General features: G+C 42.9%; 2 protein-coding genes across 19 annotated transcripts in view; one reads left to right on the top strand and one right to left on the bottom strand.

The window, feature by feature from the left end:
* LOC309701940 (receptor-type tyrosine-protein phosphatase delta-like) overlaps positions 1-24,949 on the bottom strand; it is a 409,167-nt gene that overhangs the window by 255,710 nt on the left and 128,508 nt on the right. The window lies entirely within an intron of this gene.
* LOC309703048 (uncharacterized protein) lies at positions 7,621-23,544 on the top strand (the record flags this gene model as incomplete). The annotated part of the gene is made up of 4 exons (XM_082527752.1): positions 7,621-8,397; positions 8,440-9,447; positions 9,668-9,868; positions 23,491-23,544. The coding sequence occupies exons 1-4, from the start codon at positions 8,119-8,121 to the stop codon at positions 23,542-23,544; spliced, it is 1,542 nt and encodes a 513-aa protein (XP_082383878.1). The 5' UTR covers positions 7,621-8,118.

The following is a 24,949-nucleotide window of genomic DNA, read 5'->3' on the forward strand; positions in this document are numbered from 1 at the left end:
AGCCACCACACATCATCCGAATCCTTAATGAAAGAACCCTCGTGTCTGACGATGAGGGATGGATGGGAAAACCACATATGGAGAAATAAATGGAAACGTGAAGGGAAGGGAGGATTGGCTGGTGGATATACACGAATCCAAGGGGCTATCGGAAGTCAACTCAAGATTACTGAGGGTGAAGCTGTCTTAAGACTTCTGCTTTCAATGTAACGCTTCTTTGTGACAGGAACTGGGAAGAACTTCTCAACTGCTCCAGGAGTAGCAGCAAGCTAACTTTGGGAAAAAAAAAACTAGCCTTTATTTCAAAGACGAGCACCCTGGTACAGACTGTACACCTTACAGTCTGTACCACCTGGGTATGCAGAAGATCAAGAAGTTTGCCAGAAGTGAATTAACTCAAAAGACTTTGTTCCCAATACCAGTACTCCACATCACAGAGAGAAGTATGCAGCTGCTTAACTTCATTCAAGCTGTGTCTGACCGAAGCAGTCCTGATGTTTTAATTATCTGACTTCATCACTGCTTTATGTAACGTTTTGCTCTTCCTCACATTATAAGGTCAATCATAAGGTAGGCCCACCCTAAAGCATACCTTGCTCTACCTTTCTTTTTGTCTCTAAAGAGAACCTCAACTTACAAAATGATCATCTTGTATTCAATAATAGTTAAAGTCAGGAACTGTGACTATAAACTCATCTGCAAAGTGTTTACTGAGGTCATAGATTAACAGAGCTAAGGCTTTTTGCAACCAGTGGGAAGCTGCCCCCTGATGCTCATTAGAGTGTCACTTCCTCCTTCACTTTGGAAGCTACGTCAGAGTCTGTGAGCATAATATTGCTCATGCATCTGTGTTTAGAAGCCAAAACTATTGCAAACATGTGCAGTGAAGTTGCAGCTGTGATAAAAATCAGGAGTCTACATACACAGTCCATACAGAGTCCAGCCAGAACGTAGAAACCTTCTGTTTGCTTTAAAAATAGTGATGCATCTGCTGCAGGACAGCAATTTAAATGCAAAATGACACAGGCGCTTGGCATTTTTGCTTTTTAATATGGATATAACCAGGAAACAACCAGATGGAAACTAGCTGATTCATTGACACGGACCGACTCCAACTAATTGCTGTGTGTTAGCAGTTGATGAGTGACTGCAGCCAGTGGCAATTGCAATTGTTTGGAGACAGGCAACGTGCAATCGCTTTGCGATCAAAAATGAGAGGTGGTGGGTGTTGCACGCTCAACCTCTGGGTGATCAGCTGGTCGATGTAACTACTTGCAATCGGTCTTTAAATGTGAAAAAAATTCATGCCAATCACTAGGCAACCACCAATTTTACTTAAGAAGAAGATTGCCATCCTGTATTTTCTTGTTTATTAGTAGTAGGCCGAGAGACTCTCTAAGGATTGTGATGGCCACACAGAATAACCACAATCACTCAACCTTCTGTGCACAAAGCTAGCATCACAAATGGTACAATCCAAATAAGACCAAAATAAATACAAGGTTCTTTCATCAGTAACTGGAGGCAAACGCCCAGTATTGTCAATCCAACTCCCATTGCTACCAGTAAACACTGTCGCCATGACATGCCCCTAATGAAATGGCGGCGTCGCTGTACGGCAGAACACAGCTGTGTGCTGGTCCGTAAGAAGAAACAATGAAAGGGTAAAAGCAAAAATTGAGACACCTCTTTGAAGCACTCCTTTAGAAAGACACTCCATCTGTTCCAAAGAAGCTCGTCTCAGGCATCTCCCAGGTGGGTGTGAACCGGCCCTTTCTCTCCCTGGGCTGCTCTTGTAAATAAGAATGTGCTCTTAGTCGGCGTGTCCTGTTTGGTAAAGGATTCAGCTCTAAAGACTGCAACAAGAGTGAAATAAATCACTCGAAATGTTGGGAAATAATGAACGTAACATATCGCACGTGATCGCTTTAGGTGAAGATGCACCGGCATTTATAAGAGCAGACAGTAAAGTCAAGGACGCTACGCTTTCCGTGATTGCAGGTGATCTGGGACCTGTGATGGAGTGCATCACCATTCACTTGGCAATGACTGACGGAATACTAAAGAAGGAAGGAGAACGTGAAGGAAGGCAGGGAGGAGACAAAGGAGGATGGATAGCAGAATATTAAAGCGAGTGCAACTTGAAACCGGTGCAGCGAGAGTGAAACACAAGCAGGGAAGGAGAGGCAGTTGAGAAGAAGAAGAAGAAGAAGGGGGACTGTGAATGGATATTAGAGAGAGGAGCTATTCACCTGGTGTTGATATGGATGAAGGAGAGAGTCATGGGAGGTGGGGAGGGAGAAGACAGCCTAAAAGTGAAGAGAGTGTGCAAAAGAGAGATAGGGGTTCTTGCTATCCTCTGGGAAGCTGTGAAAAAAAAAAAGAGAAAGACAGGTGAGATAGAGGAAATGGGAGAGAATGGCGAGGGGAGTAAGGAGAAATGTGGGATAAAAGAAAAGTAGAAAGTCGAAGAGAAATTTGGAAGGAGAGCGGAGATAAAAATAGCGAAGGAGACAGAAGGAGAGACATTCTGAACAAGTCCAAACTATCGCGCCTGAACACACTTATCTCCCAAAGTGCAGACAGTACATTATCACCACTGGCACTAAAAACAGCCTGAATCATCAATAAATGAAATCCGGTGCAGGTAAACACGATGCAGTGTTTTAAGCGCAGAGGTATCAGCGCTGACAAAGGGAGCGTGATTGTGAGGGGATACGGCCGCGCCGTACCGCTTCTCATTATCTGCCGCGCGTCAGTTATTAACGCTGTGTCCATTCGAACATCTAATTAATGCAGATAGCCAAATGCCAAACCTGATGAAACGGTGTGATGAGGGATTAGCTGGAATAACAACCGCTCTGACTGGCATAACTTTGGCTCCCTGATTAGGTGGTGGAAGGAGGAGGAGAGGAGAAGCATTTCTAGATCACTTAAGTCTCCCCCCCCTCGCTCTCTCCTCCCACCTCTACTTCACTGTCCTTAATGAAGACTTTTTTTTTCCTTCAGCCATGTGCCCCCATTCTCCCAGCGTCCCTCCCCTCAGCCGCTGAGTGCTGTCCTAATTCCATTCTGATAGATGGAGAGAGGAAGAGGCTCATTAAAAATGGCTTTGCTGATTGTGCTTCTGTCTCCCCCCCAGTCAAGTGGTGTGTGCATATGTGAGCTGTGTCTGGTCAAGTTTCTTTTTTTTCCTCTATTTTTCCTGTTGTTTTGTTTCCCCTCTGTGCTGTCAGGGAACGCTGTGGGGTGATACAGCATGTGAAATAAAGGAAATCATTATTTACAGTATTTTAGTGCAATTTTGCAGCAAAGCTTTCCCCTCCAAAACATTATGTGATGCCTTTCATCAAAAGTGTGTGTGAAGGGGCAAAACAAGTACGGAGCAGGGGAAAAAAACGTGTCGAGCAGGTAAAGGAAAGTGGTGCTTCTCTTATATGTAAAAAAGAAATAGGCACAGGAGAGTTACAGGAGACGAACCAGACTGTTCTATTCTCGCACTGTCAAGAACAAAAGTATCAGCTGCTGAACAAAGCGCAGAGATGGCTGGAGTGTTAACACGCAAGAGTCATCAGGGACTTTGAGACGAGTCTTTAGATAAAGCCGTGTCTTAAACAAATATCAACAGAAAAAGAAGAATAAAAAACCTGTATTTGCACACTTCAACAGTCAGATAACATCTATATGTGCCCCCATGTCTGTGCATTAAATAGAACCCTAGAGCGAGCAGGTGATCAGCCAAGCTTAGCAAAACAGGCTGGAAGCAAGGGGAAATAGCAAGCTTGTTGGTAGGTGTATTTTTGAACCTTGGAGAGGGAGGCTTGCTGTTTTCTTCTGCTTCCAGGACTAATACCAAGGTAATCAACTCCAGGCTCGATTTACAGTGTTGGCGCAGAGGCGTGAGTTATATCAGTCCTTTATCAAATGGGGGCCGATCAGGTTTTCTTGAGTCGGCAGGTCTGCAAAATACCCCAGCTTTAATGCAGAGCAAATGTAAGGAAGGAGGTCAGACTAAAGCAAATGCACTCAGCGGCCACTTTCTTTCTTCTATATCTAATCAGCAAGTCACGTGGAAGCAAACCAACGCGTTTAGGCGCATTGAGACAACCTGCTGACATTCAAATCGAGCATCAGAATGGGGGAGAAAGGTGAATTCAGGCACGGGGAACGTGGCATGGTTGTTGTTTTCAGGTGGGCTGCTCTGAGTATTTTAGAAACTGCTGATCTGCTTTTCCAACACAACAATTTTGGGGGGTTTAGAGAAAATGGTCAGAAAAAGAGGAAATATCCAGTGAGCTGCAGGTCTTACGGTGAAAATGCCTTGTTGAGGCGTTACTGGCAACAGTAGCTCAAATAACCACTTGTTATGTATGCAGAAGAGCATCAAAGGACAACATATGCAGCCTTGAAGCAGATGGACTACAGCACCAGAAGACCATATTGGATACCTTCAGATGTTAGTGTCAGAGTCTGGTGTGAAGAGCATGAAAGCATGGATCCATCCTGGCTTGTATCAATCTTTCAGGCTACTGGGATATTTTCTTAACACACCCTGGGTTCTTCACTACCATGTGAGCATTGTTTAAATGCCACAGCTTACCTGAGTATCGTTGCTGACTATTTCCATCCTTTTATGACCACAGTGTACCATCTTCTGATTCCTGCTTTCTGTTGGATAACACATCATGTCACAAAGCTCGAATCATATCAAAGTGGTTTCTTGACCATAACAATGAGTTATCTGTACTCAAAAAACCTCCACAGTCACCAGATCTAAATCCAATAGAGCACCTTCGGGATGTGCCGGAACAGGAGCTTTTCATCATGGATGTGTGAACTGTGTGATGCCGTCCTGTCAATATGAACCAAAATCTCTGGGGAATCTTTACAGCACCTTGTTGAATCAGCACTATGAAGAATTAAGACAGATCTGAAGACAAACTGTGGTCCAAACTGTATCAAGTGTTTTTGTGTAATAGAAGTTTTTACTAGTATTTCTGTCTGATGGAAACTTGCTGCTTAAATGTGCTTTCAAAGGCCACGGTTGACGTCATAGGGGAGCTGCATGTTTCTCTAAACCCATCTGTATTTTGGGAGCGTGTGACAAACATAATTTCTGCTGTGATTGCTGACATTTTGTAATTACCAATTTGCAGTGTCACTGTCTATGAGAAAAATGACAGGTATAGCTATTAGCAACACTGACACAGGGAAAAGGGTTTGAGTAAATTCTTTAAAAACGTTCATGAAGGACCACAGTTTAGGTGATTTCCTCCGTTGGTGATGATTGTGTCCAAACAATCATAGCTCTTCATTATATCACATTCTGAAATTATATTTTTTTGTAAGTTAGCAATGTATAATATGAGATGCAACACAAATGGATACTTTAAATGATACAAAAACACCAAAACGGCATGTATAAGTAATTCCGGATTTGCTATTATAATTACATTCAAATTAATGATAATGTTTAATTTAGGACAATTCCCAAAAGACAGTCTCAGTGGTGAGACAGTATTTAGAAATACTAACAATGAGCAAAGAAGAATTCACAGTCTGGCCAAGGTCACCTCCGCATGGCTCACAGCAGACCTGAACACGGATGTAATTAGTAAAAATCAACTTTACATATTCAGACCCCAAGTTTTTTTTAAAAAATTAAACATATTAGCAGTATGTTAACAGGTTATCAAAAAATGGATAACACTTTATAATATGAAACACAACTAAGCGCATACTTTCCCTGTAATGAAATTTAATTTCAGTGCATTTTATTTGAAATGACGTTGTAATTAAATTTACTCACAAACATTGTGTTTTAGAGGAAACATAGAAATAACTATACTGTAGTTTGTAAGTAATTTTAACTAATGTGTAAGTAAATTTATGTCTTGCATGATAGGGGTGGGCAGTATAAACGGTATACGGTAGAAACTAGGGATGCACCGATACCACTTTTTTGGAAACGAGTACGAGTACTCGGGGTCTGGGGGCGGGCACTCGACGCCTGTGATTAACCCCTTACATGCCGCTCAAACATAGACAGGTCTCAGACCGTGGTATCGGTCCTCGGTATCGGGGGACTTTTAACGAGTACGAGTACTCGTTAAAAATGTGGTATTTAAAGAAAGTGTGATATCGAGGCTGATACCCGATACCGGTATCGGTGAATCCCTAGTAGAAACAATATGAATTTGGCCAAAGGTCGAGATTTTGACTATTCCACTCTACCGCGATAGCGCATGTTGATGGTGTCATCAAGCTGTGCCTGTTTTGGTCGAAAGCATTGCAGCTGCTACAAACAATATCATCTGCAAATTATGCCGGGCGACAGTAATAGCGAAGAAACGAAGAACGTTTTGGAATATGAGGAAAGCCATAAACTGCGCTTCCTCCACTTCCGTACCATTGATTCATTAATGTTGAATTCTCTCGCAGTTGCTCTATTCCCATGTTGTTGTTGTTAATAATTAACCTCGTATTGTTCTCAGTTGTTCTCCTGACTGAAGTTTGGTCCGTTTACAGCATCCTGCCATGCGATTGCATTTGTCCCTAACCAACAGGAACCCTCACATTAACTTTTATCAACTTGAAAAAAAGTTAGCGTTCATCCTCCAGCTTCACTGTATTTATGTTATGCTAACATAGCTGTGTCGCTAGTGATCACGTAGCACATCATTATATACCAGCTAGTTCAACTTCAGTAACCCTAAAAAAGTCACTGTTGTTTTCTGTCTTCATTGATGTTGGAAGTGGTAGCAGAGCTGTACGTTTTAATTTTTTCAGAAATCTCTCTGTCAGAACATGGTATGTCATGTTTAGGTGGAAACCAGCGAGCTAACTTCCTGCTAACTTCTAACTCTGTTAAATTGAATAAATTCTGTCTTCATGGATGCCTGGATGTTAAACTTAATTGTTACACCTGGTAAAGCAGCTACGCTGATGATTTTATTAAAGATGAAAGAATTTAAACAGTTTTTTACTCTCAGTGATGTCGCATCACTGAAGTCGAACCAAAACATTTTTGACAGATTTCTGAGCGCCGTGTATCACATAAAATTGGTTCGACGTCAGTAAACACAACCAGAATTCATTAAGGTGCACCGGATTATAAGGCACACTGTCGATTTTTGAGAAAATTAAAGGATTTTAAGTGCGCCTATAGTGCAGAAAATATAGAGATAAAGCAATATAGAATATAATATAGAAATATAGAGAAGAAAAGAATATATCGCGATATATATCGTTACCGCACATGCTTCAAATTATACTGCGATATGGCTTTTAGGCCATATCGCCCAGCCCTAGTGCACGAGTAATTTTAAGTGTTGCATAACTTTTACAGGAAAGGAGACAAATTATTGTGCAAGTAATTTTGCGTACTGCGTAATTTCTTGGTAATTTTGCAGATGAACAAACAATATTTTCCTATCTTACATCATAGATACACAGTATCAGGGTGCAGGCTATCCATTAATTAGTCCATTAATTTTGGCTTTTTATATTTTTGTTTTTTTCCGTCTATATTTAATAAGCATTATATTGATTTGCATGATGGATGTTCTATTATTCAATGTTTGTGTCATGGTCCTGGGTCGTTGACCCAGAGTTTTGTGTTTTGTGACTATTTCCCTCTGTTCTAGTTATTCTGTGTCCTCCCCCCTTGTGTCCGGTTCGGGTTCTAGATTTCCTGTTTTACTTTGTAGGTCTGTGTCTCGTTATGCCCATTAAGTTCCAGCTGTGTCCCCTCCTGTGTGCCATTTCCTCATTACCTGGTGTGTGTATTTATAGTTGGTGTCTGCCTGTGCTCCTCGTCGGCTCGTCTGCGTTCATCCATGTATCACTGCGTTCCTCCGTGTAGCTCTGCATTCTATGGTGTTTCGTTCCTGTCTCTGCGTCTCTCTGCCCCGCACCCCTTTTGTATGGTCTCAGGTTTGTCTTTAGTTTCTCCCAGTTTAGGTTTGTAATTGCTCATGTTGAGTTGCCTGTTTTTGCCACCACCACCACCTTGTAAATAAACATCACTCTGTCATCAGTTCGCTGCATCTTGGGTCCTCCTTTTCCTCCACACCACACAGCTCCCTCCGCCAGCCGTGACAGTACGAGCCGACCAACATGGACCCAGCAGCATTCGCACCTACCCAGGAGTTTCGGGAGGAGGTAACCGACACGGTCGCAAGGTTGGTAAACCTGTGGCTCGAGCAGGAGGAAGAAGAGTTCCACCGCGCTGTAGAAGCCAGGCTACAGCAGCTACTCTCTGCACACTCCTGGCTGCTAGACTCGCTTCACCCGCTGGCACGGGACTTCCTCCTTCATGAGCTGCACCTTCGCCCTCCAGCCGCTACCGCTTCCCAACCCAGCCCGGCGGTGAAGATTTTGCCCGGCCCGCCGGAGGTTTTGCCCAGCCCGCCGGAGGTTTTGCCCGGCCCGCCGGAGGTTTCGCCCGGGAGGAAGCGACGATCGCGCCGTCGGCGCGTCGCCCCACAGCCGGAGAGTAGGACTTCGGAACTGCCGGCTGTGGTGAGTGGAAAAGACACTCCGTCTGTTTCGCCAGCTCGAATGACTGTTTATTCCGGGGCTGTGTTTGTTGAGCCAGCTGCCCAGCAGGTAGCTCAGTTAGCCGCCCAGCAGCCACTAGCTCTGTTAGCCACTCAATCGCCACCTCCATTACAGTCACAGCCAGACCTATTAGACACTTGGTTACAATCCATAGCTCAGTCAATAGCTCTGTTGGCAAGAGACTCATCAGCTTTATTATCAGCTCAGCCACCTATTCAGCCACCATCTTCACCAGCTCCGCCTGTATTACAAGTCGAGTCCATCCAACCGGAAAAGCACTGTATTTCACCTGTTCATGTCAAGCAGAGAGACACACCACATAACGCAGTTGTCAGTCCGCAACAGCTGGCCAGCCCAGAGACTGTGACGCACTCCAGGGCCTCCCCAGAGGCTGGGTCCCAGCCCCCGGCCGACTCTGGACCCCTGGAGATTAAGAAGCCAGCTGAGGACTGCATCCGGCTGTCGCTGCCCGAGCTGGGTCAATGCTCTGTGCAGCTGCAGTCTGCCTTGTGTTTGCCAGAGGCCCGTGTGCCTGCTGGTTCTGACCCGTACCTGCCAGAGGCCCGTGCGCCTACTGGTTCTGAACTGTGCCTGCCAGAGGCCCGTGCGCCTGCTGGTTCTGAACTGTGCCTGCCAGAGGCCCGTGCGCCTGCTGGTTCTGAACTGTGCCTGCCAGAGGCCCGTGCGCCTACTGGTTCTGACCTGTGTGTTCCAGGGGCCCCGGTGCCCACTGGTCCAGAGACTGTTTTCGCTGGGGGGCCCGAGGAGCTCGTCCAGCCCCAAGACCCATCATCGCCACCAGCTGCAGCCTCTGTGTCTCCATCCTCGCCAGCTGCGGCCTCTGTGTCTTCACCCACGCCTGGCCCGGCCTCTGCTTCTGCTTCAGTCTCGTCTGGTCCAGCTTCTGCTTCTGCTTCAGTCTCGTCTGGTCCAGCCTCTGCTTCTGCTTCATCCTCGCCTGGTCCGGCTCCAGCCTTCGTGTCTTCAGCATCGCCTGGCCCGGCTCCAGCATCCTCGTCAGCATCGCCTGGTCCGGCTTCTGCTTCAGCTTCGCCTGGTCCGGCCTCTGCTTCAGCATCCTCATCAGCTGCCTCGTCTGGTCCAGCCTCTGCTTCGGTCTCGTCTGGTGCTGCGACGGCCACGCCACCTTCGGGTCCCAAACTGCCGCCTCGACATCGGCGGTCATCTGCCAGGCCGCTGGTGGAGCGTCATCGTCACTATGGACGACCTCCTAGACGCCGCCGTTGCTGTCCGCACGGTCGGCCGCCTGAACTGTTTCTTCGTCACCGCCGTTGCTGTCCGCACGGTCGGCCGCCTGAACTGTTTCCTCGTCGCCGCCGCTGCCGTGTGCACGGTCGGCCCCCTGAACTGCCTCCGCTCCGCCACCGCTGCCTTCCACTCGGTCGGCTTTCGGAGCTGTGTCGCCGACGTGGCCGGCCTCAGAAGATAAACTGTCCTGGACTTCTGAGCTGTGAGCCTCTGGGCCGGCCTCCTGAACTGTGTTTTGTCCTAGTACTCCAGCATGTGTGTTTTTGTTTTGGACAATTCCCTCGGTCCGCTGGAGCTTGTTTTGTTCGGTGTTGGTCCCTCCGTCCTGGGCCCCCGCCGCCCGCCCTGGGTTGGTCGTCTGTTTTTGTTTTGGGCTGTCTGGAGCCAGCCCTTGGAGGGGGGGTACTGTCATGGTCCTGGGTCGTTGACCCAGCGTTTTGTGTTTTGTGACTATTTCCCTCTGTTCTAGTTATTCTGTGTCCTCCCCCCTTGTGTCCGGTTCGGGTTCTAGATTTCCTGTTTTACTTTGTAGGTCTGTGTCTCGTTATGCCCATTAAGTTCCAGCTGTGTCCCCTCCTGTGTGCCATTTCCTCATTACCTGGTGTGTGTATTTATAGTTGGTGTCTGCCTGTGCTCCTCGTCGGCTCGTCTGCGTTCATCCATGTATCACTGCGTTCCTCCGTGTAGCTCTGCATTCTATGGTGTTTCGTTCCTGTCTCTGCGTCTCTCTGCCCCGCACCCCTTTTGTATGGTCTCAGGTTTGTCTTTAGTTTCTCCCAGTTTAGGTTTGTAATTGCTCATGTTGAGTTGCCTGTTTTTGCCACCACCACCACCTTGTAAATAAACATCACTCTGTCATCAGTTCGCTGCATCTTGGGTCCTCCTTTTCCTCCACACCACACGGCTCCCTCCGCCAGCCGTGACAGTTTGTTTGTACTCAAAAACCTTGTTTTTAATGTTTGTCTTACAGTTGCAGGCTGTAGTATAAAGTGTTAGCAAAAAAATTTGACCAAAAATGACAAGCAGCCACAGGAGGAGGACAAGTTTAAGCATCTGAAAACTAAAAAGCTTGTCAGATTTAGTGTTACCCAGTATGAGGTGCACAGCCACCCGTCAGACACAACCCAGACAGTGGCTCTGGGCTACTTCTGTCTCCTTGTCAAGTACCCATAGGTCAGAACATATCTGACATCTTGGCCATATAATGTGGGCCTGTTGCTAAGCCTCACCCTGAGTCAACACTGTCAGGAAAGGCCAAACGTGGCCCATAGAAAACTACACAAGTGGGTCATGCTTGTGCCAGGCATTCATCGCTCTGGGAGAGGGCCAGTGGATAATAAATTAATGCGCTACAAGATGCTTCCTGAGAGATCAGAAGACAACTTTTGATAGTGACCACTGCACCACACTTAGAGAGCACTACCAAAGGATTCTTTTTAACACACAGCATGCGGTTTCAGTTCTTAAGCACAGTAGTAGATCTTTGATATTATATGCAGCCATCTAGTGGGTGTTACTAAACCCACCAAGTGCTCCAAATAACCATGCAGTCATACTAAATGCAGCCACTCCGTTCCAAACTAATGCGCTCTTTTCTTTGGCTGTGATGCTATACACAAAATAAAACACGTAAGTTGCAGAAATCGGGAACCGATGTGATACAAAAAGATCAACACATGGAAAACAAGAAAGAACACCAAAAAACTGGGAACGTTTGAGCTGGAACCAGCTGTCTTTTCTGGAATTTCCACTTAAATATATGACCTGAATTAACCCTGGATGTTTTTAGACGGTATATCAGTCAATCTTACATATAGCATATCCCCTTCCACACCTTATTCTCAGCTATAATCTGTATAAATAGCTTTGTGCCCCTGTGTCTTCCCACATGAGACCTAACACGTATAATACACTTACTCTTAAGGGCTGTGCAGCACAGACGTAATCTCGCACATATCACTACTGGGGACAGGCGTCCCTTTATGCAATCAATGCCATGAGACCATGAGCCGCATACATCACTTAAATCTATATAAAGCCTTACAGCCTGCGCACGGGATTTCAATACATTGATGCAGTAATACAGATGTAATTTATGCCCGTTAAGCAAAAATGTGTTACGGTGCAGTTGAGTCACCGCACACATGTGGTTAAGTGAACTATTTTAAATACTCGCACGCCAGTCTGAGATGGCTCCGTCATTCTGTTGCTAAAATTACCACCCCTCTGTCATAAAAGGGATTCAGTACACCATTTAAAGCCTTCGTATCAGTAAATGAAAGAAAAGACCCATGGGAATTGTCTCTTCACTGTCAGCTTGTCTTATTCAGCGTTTGTTTCCCTCTCACAGTCTGAATTTGACTGTTTCCTCTGTTTTTTTTGTCTTCCTGGTCCGCACTGTGCACACAATGCTGCCAATTAGTAAATGTTGAAGAGTGAGGCAAAAATCGAAGCTTTCCTTCAAAATTAATTCCTCGCATTTGCAGTTTGGTGCTGCAAAGAACGTGGGAAAGTGCTTAACAAGCCCAACGCATATATGATTATGGCCCGGGATGTGACAGTGATGGGTAGTGCATTGGAGAAGACTGCTTGCACAATTCATAATGCACACACACACACGTACAGAGAAACGTGGGCAAATACTTAAAAGCAAATGTTAAATTCACCTGCACTTGACAGCCGAGGCAGTTTGCAGTGTGACTGTGAATATGAGCACAGCGGCAAAAAGCAGCCTATAGCTGGGTGGATTTTAATTCAAGCCGGCTTTGATGCTTTTATTCTTCCTTACATTTTCACAAACACACGGGAACATCTGCACGCAGAATGAAAGCGTGTGCAAACACCTCCGAAACCTGTATTTTCCTGCATTATCACCGCGGCCTTCGCCGTAATATTTTTCTAGATGAGAACTGACGACTTTATGAAGACCGTGCGTTGCGCGAAATGGTTTAAATGGCTCACGGAGTGGGGCTGAGCTGTGCGGTGATGTAGTGCTCAGAAGGCCCAGAGCTTTATGCTTCACAGCTCATACTGTCATGCCCAGTCCACGGATTTATCGATGACCCTTAATAAAACTGTAACATTTGATAAATTTGCTGAGCGAGAATGATCAGGGTGATAAATAAAACAACTTGTAGGCTTGGCTGTGGTGCAGCAGCAGTTGTGGAAGTCTGTGTGGTGGATTTGGGGCGTGTGTGTGTGGAGGGGAGGGGTGCAAATGGAGCCTGCAGAGTGAGCTGCATGCTTATTGCCTGGACCGGAGCCCGAGTTAACAGCAGTAATGTATTCTCGGGCATCAAAGGCTCAAAGTTGAGAGTTTTAAAGGAGCTCGTCACTATTGATTTTGAAAGAAGAGCAGCTTCCTGGGTTCATTATATGGGAGCTCTCAGCCTTTACTTTAGGCAGCGGGGCCATATCACAAACAACAGGGAGCTCGGGTGAGCATTCCTTTGTTGTTTAGAACAAAAATTAGTTTCAATCATTCGCTGTTTTTGCATTCACGAGCTATAAAGTATAAAACCATGGCTAATGAATACTACCCAAATGACTTGAGGCCCTGGGGCTTTTTTCACAATTAATACACGTTTTAATTGAACTCAGGGAAAAAAGGCACCGTTTGGTGTTAAGCAGTAAAGAAGAAGTAGAAGAAGAAGAAAAAAAACCCCACAAGGACAAGGGCTAAGATTGCTGTGGTTTTCTCAAGCTCGTCTCTCAAGGAGAAATTGTTTTTGTGCTTGTTGCCTTTGAGTCTACAGATTTGTCAAAACAGCTAAAAATCTTGCATTTTCGTGCTTTTTGTTGGGGGGGGGGGGCAGTATGTACTGTGTACGTGAAGTGTCACATTTAGTTGTGAGAGCATCGCTACGGCGGAGTCACTCAGTGTGAAACTGCTTAAAAACACACATGCATATTCATTCAGCTGTTTGAGGTTGTTTATGTGCAGGGAGAGTACATAAAAGTACGAAAAGTAGGTAAAATTGTATTAATTATCTGTGAGACATACCAGCTGAATTACATATCAAAACTGGGACTTTAACTCGTTCAAACATCTGATGCATCTAAATTGCACAGCAGAGTTAAGAATGTGCTCGAACAGATGGTTGATTGTTTTTGGTGGACTCGGAGAGCATTAGACAGGCAAAAGTGTAAACATCAGTGTGGGCAATCAATATCTCATTAGGGTGTCTGCTTTAGTTCATGTTTTGTCGCTTTGCATTCTCCACACACACTCTTTATCGGATGGGTAACTACAGCCTTTTGGTGGGAAGGGCAATGCAGTACATGGCATAAGATACAGGAAAATGGGCCTCCGCTGAGCTCCTCATACTCTAAGCATGCACTTGCTCCGAGTCCATCATCCTGCGATATGATCGGCAGTTTGAAAAACATCCATGCTGCACAACTGGCTCGCACAACTGAATTTCTAGCAATGCCATCATCCTTTTTTAGCATATTTTTAGACGCAGGGAATCAGGGACACGAGATAGCTAGTGGTGCTGGTACACTGGGAGATAATGCAGGATGAGCCTCAGGCAAAGGAGGGCTGGAAAACTCTTCTTGTCACTTTAGATAAGAGGAAGGAAATGGGATTGGTTGCTGAGGGACCAGCTAAGTGCTTGTCGCTGTCCCTTTAGCTTAAAACCGGCAGGGTGCTATAGTGCATCTGGACAGGCAGATGCCCATCTCGCTGCATTCAGTTGTGTATTGGGTTGACTCCTAAAAGGGCAGTCACAGAGCAAGGTGGATGGTAAGTTTGCAACTGAATTGTGCTTCAGCTGTCACGCTTTGGAAATATTATCTCATGGAAGTGGCAGGGAAGAATATTGGTTAGACAAAGTGTCCGTCAAAGAGAATACACAGACGCGAGGCCCATATTTTTCCTCTACACTGCTGAGCAGTTAGTTAAGAGAAAAAAACGGCCACACTGCTTTGAGATGATAGAAAGGTAACTCAGATAACTAGCTTTTACATCCAAGGTATGCATCTACAACATTGAACTGCAGTAGAAGGCCACATCAGGTTCTGCTCCTGTCAGCCGAGAACCAGAAACTGAGCATACAGTTCACACGTTTACTCTAAAATTGGTCAATAGAAGCTTAGAAATATTTTGCTTGGGCCACTTATGATCATATAAACACCACAGTATACCTGAGTATCTTTGATCACTATGTCCATCCACGTATTCTGATGATAACGCATCATGTTTAAAAGCTCAGATCATCCCAAACTGGTTTCTTGAACATGACTTCACTGCACCTGAACGGCCTCCACAGTCACCAGATCTCAATCCAATAGAGCACCTTTGGTAAATGGACTGGTTCTTATATAGCTTTTCCACTCATCTGAGCACTCAAAGCGCTTTACACAACTTGTGCATTCACCCATTCACCACCATTCGCACAAGCACATTTTTTTAAGTGCTTCATAGCTAACATTCACACACATTCATACTCCGATGGATGCATCGGAGAGCAATTTGGGGTTAGTATCTTGACCAGACCAAAATCTGTGCGGTTCTGAAAGCGAGAGGAAGTCCAGCCTGGTACTAGAAAGCTGTACTCAATAAAGTAACCAATGAGTGTATTAAGTACATTGCCTAGTTTTCGAAGCAACCCTTATATTCAATGCACAAGCACGGGCAACTCTCGAACTCCTGATCACACAGAAGAATTTAGAAATGTCATTTTAGCTCTCTTATTGTTGATTATTGATTTCTCTCAGTGGTGTTCATTGTGCTGTTGGTTATAGAGTCACTTAGAGGATGTCTGTAAAAGATATGTTGTGGAATACTTGTTGAAAACTGGAGAAAAAAGTCTTAGTTCTTAGGCTTCGTACTTACAGTCTACTGTGATTTTCCCCTATGGCAAAGACAAGGGCTAGGTCGATCTTAATATGAAAGTAAAAATAATAATATATATGCTCTCCTTACACTTGCTTAAATGCAGAGTGATTGCAACACATTTCATTATTCAATTTAGCAAATGGGTTCTCATCACATTACTTTCGTTTTAACTGTTGTAATATTCTTCCCAGTGGCAATTTTTGTTTCTTAGTGCTTCATATTATTGTGAAATGATCTGAATGGTTCTCATCTAGAGTCACATATAAAAATAATTAGGAAATGGGTAGTGAAATAGTAGCACTTAGCTATTTTAAACCTTGTGGGACATTAAAGTCTTTCCAGGAATATAAAGGAGCCACTGTTCTCTCCTTCGACACTTTACACAGGATATGTTTTCTTTATGATGCAGCTTGATTGATGGCTAACGCCCCTCACATAGGCATATTTAAGTGCACAAACATTCCACCTACCTACCTTCCTTCACTGGAAGGTCAGCTGCTATCCAAAATGTGTTTATTTTCAGGGTAATTGCATCAGATTGAACGGTGAAATACCGTCACCTCTTGTCGGTCCCTTGGAAGATTAGCACCAAGGCCATCAGCGGGATCGATCAATGCGCAGGCCACTTGAAGGATGGGAAGGTCAGTGGCAGTGATATTACTCACACTGGGGGAGATCTTGTGTCAGGGGCTTTAATTTTGAAGAGGCTAAATAATAGTGATAGGTTATGGACAAGGAAGAAGATTGACATCAGTGATAAGACAACACAAGTACAAGAGATTAAGAACTGTGACTGCAAACCAAAGAAAATGTCCGAACTGCATCAGGACAGTAACACAACAGTAATCCTAGGCAATTATTACAAATTTTATGCACTATCCATCTTAGTGTTTTCATAAGAAGGTGTACATGATCCCCAGCTATCAGCACACAGAGAACAAACCCTCCCTCCCACGTCTTTCAGTCGAAGATGTGTACATTTTTGTTTCCTTCTGTGCCGTTTTTTAATGCTGAGCACATCCTCTGGCGGACTCACATCATCAGAGAGAAGGAGCTGACTAATCTCAATCCCTAAATTTATTCATGTTCAATAAAAGCTATTCATCAGTTTAAACCAGCCTGTAAGTTCAAACTAAATTTGAACCACTTGGGAGAAATCTAAATGACTCGAAGGCAGCGTGGTTAAGCAGCCTGGGTGGAGGGATTGTGAAAGGACGGGAAAAGAAACGGCAGGGGGAGAGGAAATCGTCCCCCGAGTGTGAAGCTCTGCTAAGCCAGCAAGCAAAGGGTAGATCGCCGAGTGCTTCGCTGCGTGTTGATAAAGGCTTGGCTATTGTTCAGTCACTGTAAACAGGATAGCAGGTGACTTGTCTTTGGCACGCTACGCACATTGATTATTGATCGCTTAGAATGACGTGAGAAGAAATGTTGTGAGGAAACAGGGAGAAGGGAGTAGAGGATGAATATTGAGGAGTGAAATCAAACCATTTATTAAAGTAAAAAAAATGTTTGTTAAAATGAAAGCTGTTATAAAAGCGTTTCAGGCAGCTTGAATAGATCACGAATATAGTAAAATGTTATTCGGCAATGTGATAAATTCATAAGACAAATTGGTAGATATGCACCGATTCCAATTTTCTTGGGTGATTTCAGCCTGCTAATACCAATTTTGCCTATTCTGATTTTCAAGAACTACATATACACACATACAGCACATATAAGCAAAAGATAATATGATAAAAAAAATAAAGTTTTCTTTATTGCCGCTATACTTGAAACTGGAGCAGAGCTGTTTCAGCAGACTAGCATACATACATTCTTACATTCTTTCACTGATGCATTTATTCCACAGAATAAAATAGTGACTATAAAAGTATAAATATACACAAAATCCAGTTCTACTAAAACTGCATTAAGCTACAGGATCTGGTACAACTTAAAATAAAGTACTCTGTTACTGGATAGGTAGAAATATTAAAATTAGCTACTTTGAGGCTACGTCTTTTTGAAAACGCAGATTTTTCTATGTGTTTGCGCCTTTCGTCCACACGTAAACAGCGTTTTCGGTTACTGAAAACGGAGATTTTTAAAACTCCTGCCAGGGGGGATATTTGCGAAAGCTCAGTTTTTGTGTTTACGTGTGGACGAGGTAAACGGAGAAAACGCAGTGTCAAAGGTGTGCGCCTTTTTTGACGTCACACTGTGCACCATGTTATTGTTTCGGTGAAATGGCGGACGTAGACAAAATACTGTTACTGTTAATTTTACTCTCTGCAGTGTTTAAATGCTTACATATACACACACAGTTACTGTCCCTCCACACATACGACTCAGTTCTGCTTCTATGCACCATCTTTGTTTACTCTTTCCCACTCAGGCTTATTGACTTCTGATTGGCCAACATTTCTACACGGATAGGAATATAGTGCCACCTGCTGCTTTGGCATGTTCCTAGCAGCGTTTTCCTTCGTTTTTGGCTTTTATGTGTGGACGGAATTTTTTTTATAAACGAAAACGGAAAATCTTCGTTTTCAAAAATACCCGCGTACGTGTGGACGTAGCCTAAATCCACCTTTGCCTAATATAGTTTACCTTAGCTTATGTTAGGTTTATATAACAAAACAAGTAAAAACAATTATTTTCCAGTAGGCTTATACATTCACCAGATTAAAAGATATTGACCCTTCTTTTTTTTCTACCTGTCGCCATATTTCTCCTGGCTGCTAGCTTCTGGCTAGCTCTGAGCTCTGGCTAGCTCTGAGCTCTGGCTAGCGTTAGCATTGGCCACTCGGCCTTTATTAGCTTCTTTAAAATGGCTGTGTTCAGCTGCGTAAAGGTCATCTGTCTTCTGAACCACCATTTTTCTCTGTAGTTTTTTTCTGTATTTAGTTTGGTCAACTTTGTGTCTTTATTCACAGTGAACAGCTTGCCCTATTATGCGCATGTCTTACATGGATAAAATGGAAATCAGATATGCGTGAGATTGAGTGGCCAGTTGCCAGCCTGACTACACAGACTTGTACTTTAATAAATTGGAATGTAACTAAAATTTAATAAAATTTTAAAAAAGTATATTTTCAATTTAAATCACTCTTGCAATATTCCCCAGAATAAGAACAATGAAATATTTTCTTCAAATCACTCAGCCCTGAAAAGAACATAATGAAGAAAGAAAGAAACTAAAGGCATGAAGGCTAACTGTGGAGTCTGTGCTGTGTCTGGTGTGCAGTGGACCGTGAGACTGCACTCTCCACCTCAGTCACACCCTGCTGTTCTTCTCAGGTAAACACACTACTGAAGCCCAACAGATGAAGTGAAAAACACACAAACTATCACACAAAAAAATCTCTAAAACTAGGATTCCTTAGACTATGTAGTGTGCAGTAAATTTGCACAGGTAAAGAAAGGCACCATAAAAAGAAAGGGCTTTCCTTGTTTTTAGTGGCTTAGTAGTTAATAAGCATAGCGTGCAATATTTTCAGAGATTGTTTGTTTAGTTTCATTTTTTCATGACAGCTTGAAGTTCAAATATAAAGTTTGCTGCAAGACTTTCAGAGCTCATCAAAAATGACCACTTTCAAGTGTTGTTATTACTTCTATTGTCTGCGGCTTGACCACCTTCAGCTTCAGAGTGTGAGCTAAGGGGTCTCTCCCTCTCTACCCATATGGAAAAGAAATAGTAAAAACTTATATGTGATTACTCATGAAAGTGGCCACTTTCATGAGTAAATCATGTAAGCCTTATATGACTTAACTCATGAAAGTGGCCACTTTCTCATTACTTTCATATATTGTTTTAGTAAGTATCCAAAACATACAAGTTTCATTGTATAATTTTTCAAGGGATCTTATATCTGTTTTCACTCTTATATGCTTTTCATACAAGTTTCACACAAGGCAGATACAAACTTTATAAGATTTATATATATCTTTTCCATATGGGTATCTACTGCTCTCTGTGTCCCTTATTGCATTGCGGGAAAATGGTAAACCAGAAACATCAATTATTCCAGTAAACAAGTTTGGCCATGTAGAACATTCAATTACACATTAAACATTAATAGCCGGTGCTTATTTCACACATCCATTAGATTGCGCTAAACATGGATACTCCATCTTATTAATAGAGCTTGAGTGACTTGAGTGTTCTTTTTTTTCAACTAGAAATTTAATCAGGGAATAATAATGGTGTGAGTGGTTGGCATTTTGTTATAGAGAAGCTTAAAGTCAGAGAATCACCATACAAAGAGACCAAGGATGAAATTTATGAACGTGGAAGGAAATGAGGAAACTATATTGTAAGGCATGGTGAAATAGGGTGGCAAAAAAGAGGAGAACACTACACCATGAGCACACACCTTTTAAAGTGCAATGTTGGATGAGAGCTATGGTAGTAATCCCCATTTCTCTGTGAATAATACACCTCTGAGACTCTACAGCTAGATCTTCACAAGCCTAAGAAATACAGTGCAGGGACTCAACGCCCAGCGGTGGTTAAGCAGAAGTGTGGTAAACGTGCTAGTTGTTTGCTTTAGCCCTCTGTGTTAACACAGTTAATAATGGTATAATGACTCTGATTAAAACTCGTTGGCACCTTGCTCACTTTAATAGTGGCATTACTCATTATCATACTTGTAGCTGATGAAAGCCATTCAGTTAAAGAGGTCTCTATAAAGCCATGTAATATAGTCATTTTTCTAATTCTACATGGAGTCTGTGTGTGTCATTAAAGTTATACAAGATAAAATTACAAAGATTAGGGACAAATAGGAAGAGACTGCTAATTGACATTGAATAAACAGCAGAAAATCCAAATTGCAAAAAAACATCACAACTTATTTATACATGGATAATGTCGGATGTGGTACCAGTAGGAACTCGTAGATAGTTCGGCAGTGTCTGAGACGCTCAGAGCAACCTGTCTGCCACTAACAACCATGATATTTTCTAAGTTCGTTGAATCATCTTGCTTTCCCATCCTGATCTTGTTTTGAACTTAAGCAGGTTGTCTTGTCTTGTAAAAAAATTTGACTTGTCTTCTAAAAACGGAATAAAAAAGCCCCCCAAAACAAAATTTCATTATACAAGTCCAATGACAATAAAGGGTTATTCTATTCTATTGACCATGTCTACATGCCTAACTGTACTGCTACTCCTACATGTGACTAGAAAAAATTGTGTTAACAAGAAACATATACATATGTACATACATATTTCCTGGTAACCTGAGTCAATAAAAAAATTCCGTTTTTAAACTATGTTTTCATTAATTAAGGAAAAAAGCTATCCAAACCTACCTGGACCAGTGTGGACATGTAATTGCCTCCTAAACCTATTAACTGGTTCTGACACCCTTGGCCGCAAGAACTGCAATCAAGTGTTTGCAGTAACTGGCAGTAACTCCAGTAACTGGAGTCTTTCAGAGATCTCTGAGGAGGAATTTTATGTCCAACCTTCTTTGTAGAATTGTTTGAATTCAGCCATTGGACAGTTTTCAAGCATGTTATTCAGATTTGAGTCTGGACTTTGGCTAGGTCATTGGAAAATCTTTCTTTTGGGTTTTTTTGTGCCATCCAAAGGTGGCCTTAGTGTGTGTTTTGGACCATTGTCTTACTGCATAACCCAGGTTGAGCTTCAGGGCACGAAATGTTGGCTGGGCATTCTCCTTCAAGATTTTCTGGTAGAGAGAAGAATTTATGTTTCCATCAATTACAGCAGTCATCCATCCAGTCATCCAGGTCTGTAAGCAGCAAAGCAGCACCCCAAACCACAACACTACCACCACCATGTTTGACTGTTAGTATGATTTTCTTTTTATGAAATACTGTGTTAGTTTTATACCAGATGTAAAGGGACTGAAACCTTCCAAAAAGTTCAACTTTTCTCTAGTCAGGCATCATCAAGATGGTTTTTGGCAAATGTGAGATGAACCTTTGTGCTTTCTCCTTGTTCTTTCCCATGGATGCCGTTTTTTTCCCAGTTTCTGTTATTGTTGAATCATGGAGTTCTTTAGTTATTGTTCTGGGTTCTTTTGTGACCTCCTGGATGATTCATCTGAGCAATTTTGGTAGGCCGGCCACTCCTGGGAAGGTTCCCTACTGTTTCAAGTTTTCTCCATTTGTGGATAATGGCTCTCACTGTGGTTCACCGGACTCCAAAGGTCTCAGAAATGGTCTTGTCTTTCCAGACCAATAGACGTCCGTGACTTTCTTTCTCACTGTTTCTTTAGATTGTGGCATGATATATTTCTTTTTAGCCTCCTTCATTTTGCAGACAGGTTTTGACTAATATTCAAATTTGTTTGATCTGAAACATGTACGGGTGACAAATATGCAAAAAATGGCTTGATTGAAAAGCCAGACAAGTGTTGTGTAAAATGTAGCAGAAAGGTGTATTCAGTTTAGTTTATGACAGACAATGTGCATATATGACACACGCATCAGGCAGGTCCTGGCAAGGATGTCCAACACTCATTGAAGTCCAAGGATTTGATTTCTTATATTATCTACAAAAGCAATAGCACTCCTGTCTCCTTCTCTGAAGTGAACATAAAATCTACGTTAGTAACGCTAATCTTTTCCAATCTGCATACTATGCCCAGACAGATTTAAATTTAACTCACTATTTCTCCCACTTGACCAACCTCTTCACAGGAGACGCAAAACATCTGCACAGGTTCTACATTTTTGCGAGGTTTGGAGAAAAAACAAAAAAAAGTTAAGTATGTTGTGCAAAGTTTTTGACAAACCATGAAGAAGGATGAAAGCATATGGCAGATCTGGAAAGTCATGGAGATGTGAGTCGAGGTAAACAAGAGGCTTACACTTTTGGAAAGGTGCGGAAATCAACATCTTACACAAGGAGAAAAAAAAATGGCCCTTTTAAGTCTTCCAATCCACCCGCCACTGCATCAGCAACAAGGGGAAGCAATGTGCAAAGAGGAAAGAAACTAGTGTGTTCTCAAGCTGAAAGGTTGTTAATTAGTGTTCATCACACATTTAGTGGGCGTCATTCGGCATTCTAAATTTAAAGATGTTGCGACTGCTATTCTTGTGAATGTGTTAGAAAAGTATTTTTTCCAACTGCAAAAGTGCAAGAAGAAAAAGTTCCTTGGGTATATTGTGCAGCACCTCTATATGTTCTGGTCTCTCGTGTGTAATGTATAATTCAGTATATTACTGGCACCATAAGTGTCTGTTCTCCCCACGGCAAATTTAGCGCCTCATGTTGTTTTGTTGACAGCTGTAATATCTGCTTTTCCCCTCTCGCTACTGCTTTCCGGAAGACTCTGGATACAAGACAGAAACTTTCAGAGGCCGTATAAACTGTACTTAAGATACTGTTTCAAATCGCCACAGCGGAGGTAGAGCACACAAATGTCTTAACAATACCGTTGCAGGAAGTCAGTGCCACACGAGTCCTGTAACCTCTTTTAGGATAACAATGTGGGAATTGAAAATGGAGAGAACATTTTACAGCACCGACTACACAAACGTTAAATTCAGTGTTGAGAGTTATTGGTTTGGGCTTTGGTTCCCGTCTGTGCCTCTCCGACTGTGCTAATCACCGACTCTGTGATTCAGTAATATACACAATGGACGCGTCGTTGGTGGGACGGTGACACACAGAGATTTGGTTTTCATCCACTTTCTGTTTTTTTACTAGCTGTGCCCACAAAATAATATTCTGGCACAAAACCAATGAAGTGATGCTGGAGAGTTGGCTCCCTACAGTAACAGCTGCCCCATGTCTGAGGCATCACATTAAATGATGTCAGTGATCTGACACTAATCATGTGTGCGGCTGACTGCTGGCAGTCCAGTCATCAGATCGAGCTGCCTCCAGCACCACATCACTTCTATGTCAACTGATTGTTCCACAGCTTAAGGCTTGGCTTTCTGTTATTAGATAACGCAGCAAATGTTGTGCATAAGTAAACATGACACTAAGGGCCAGGTTTACAAATGGCTTGCTGCTGCACAAAACTCTTTTAACATAAAAAAAAACAAACAAAAAAACTACTGTCAGGATTTACTAAAGATTATGGGCCTTTGTTTGCATGTTTTTAAAGTTGTAAGAACTTCGGCATTACAAATCAGTTTTAATGGCTACTTCTCTGTTGAATCAAATCTATTATAGCAACATATTAAAATGTCCATCAAATACAGCTATCAATGCAAAGTGCTGAACGTTAGAGTGGACCAATTGTGCTTTGACTTACTTAATTAATCACTACTTTGTCGCATATGTGCACTGTTAAAATGATGAAAGCTTGCAAGGCCAAAAAATCCCAATCGTAGCCATCAGACTGCTCTAAATGCTCTGAAGTCGCAGACAGTTGTTCATTATACTGCAGATGTGCTTTGTGTGGTCATCTCAGGCGCCCAGCTCTGGCCATGAACAAAGCAGCCCCACCTACATCCAGCCTTCTGATTCTTCCCTTTAAGTTGGTCTTAAAGAAAAAGAGGCTAAAGATAATTTGTGTCAGATAGATGATGGACTGGAGCTGCAGCATGATCCAGTATGAGATAAATAAGAATTATTTTTAACTGTAAGTCAGCGGTTGGTCAAGATCTGGCAGCAACTAACGTTCTATGTCATTTCTACCCATCTAACCAGTGACTGGAATCCAGGAATATGCCGACACCCTGAGGTTAAGCGAGTATAATGCTTACCACATTCACTATTCGAGTGTTGCAAATTAGCACGCTAACACAATGCTAATTAGGCCAGTATGTTGAGTAAGTATTTGATAAAATCATCCAGCAGAATTTTGGAATCTGTTACAATATCTGTCTGCTCAGTGCAAAAGGCAAACAAATAGATACTCTGACCTAATGATCAAACATGCTCTTTCACTACATCTCTCTCTCTCTATATATATATATCGATATAAGCCAACATGCAATCTTAGCTTACTGCTTTAGTATGAAGACAAAGATCACAATGACGGACAGCAAAGAGAAGAAACACTTAGAAAAAGGAAAACTTGTTGATTTCCGATCCATCAGGTTCAGACTTCAGCTGTGAGACTGAATAGGAATTCCCAAAATTCAATGCAATGACACGCCATGCTCAAAGCCAGTTGTAAGAGCCCAGGAAAATAGACTTAGCTCGTCTTGACTGTGTGATGAATCCTCCCAGATCATTTCATACAGCAAAGAAACAAGTTTGGTGAGAATGAATCTCTCCTTCTAAGACAACTTTAGAGGAATTCTTCCACAAAGACAAGTATTGATTGAACATTCTTGAGTTTGATACGCAAGTCTTGTCTCC

The sequence above is a fragment of the Aulonocara stuartgranti genome (assembly GCF_965226115.1).
Source record: "Aulonocara stuartgranti genome assembly, chromosome: 3".
NCBI classification, from domain to species: domain Eukaryota; kingdom Metazoa; phylum Chordata; class Actinopteri; order Cichliformes; family Cichlidae; genus Aulonocara; species Aulonocara stuartgranti.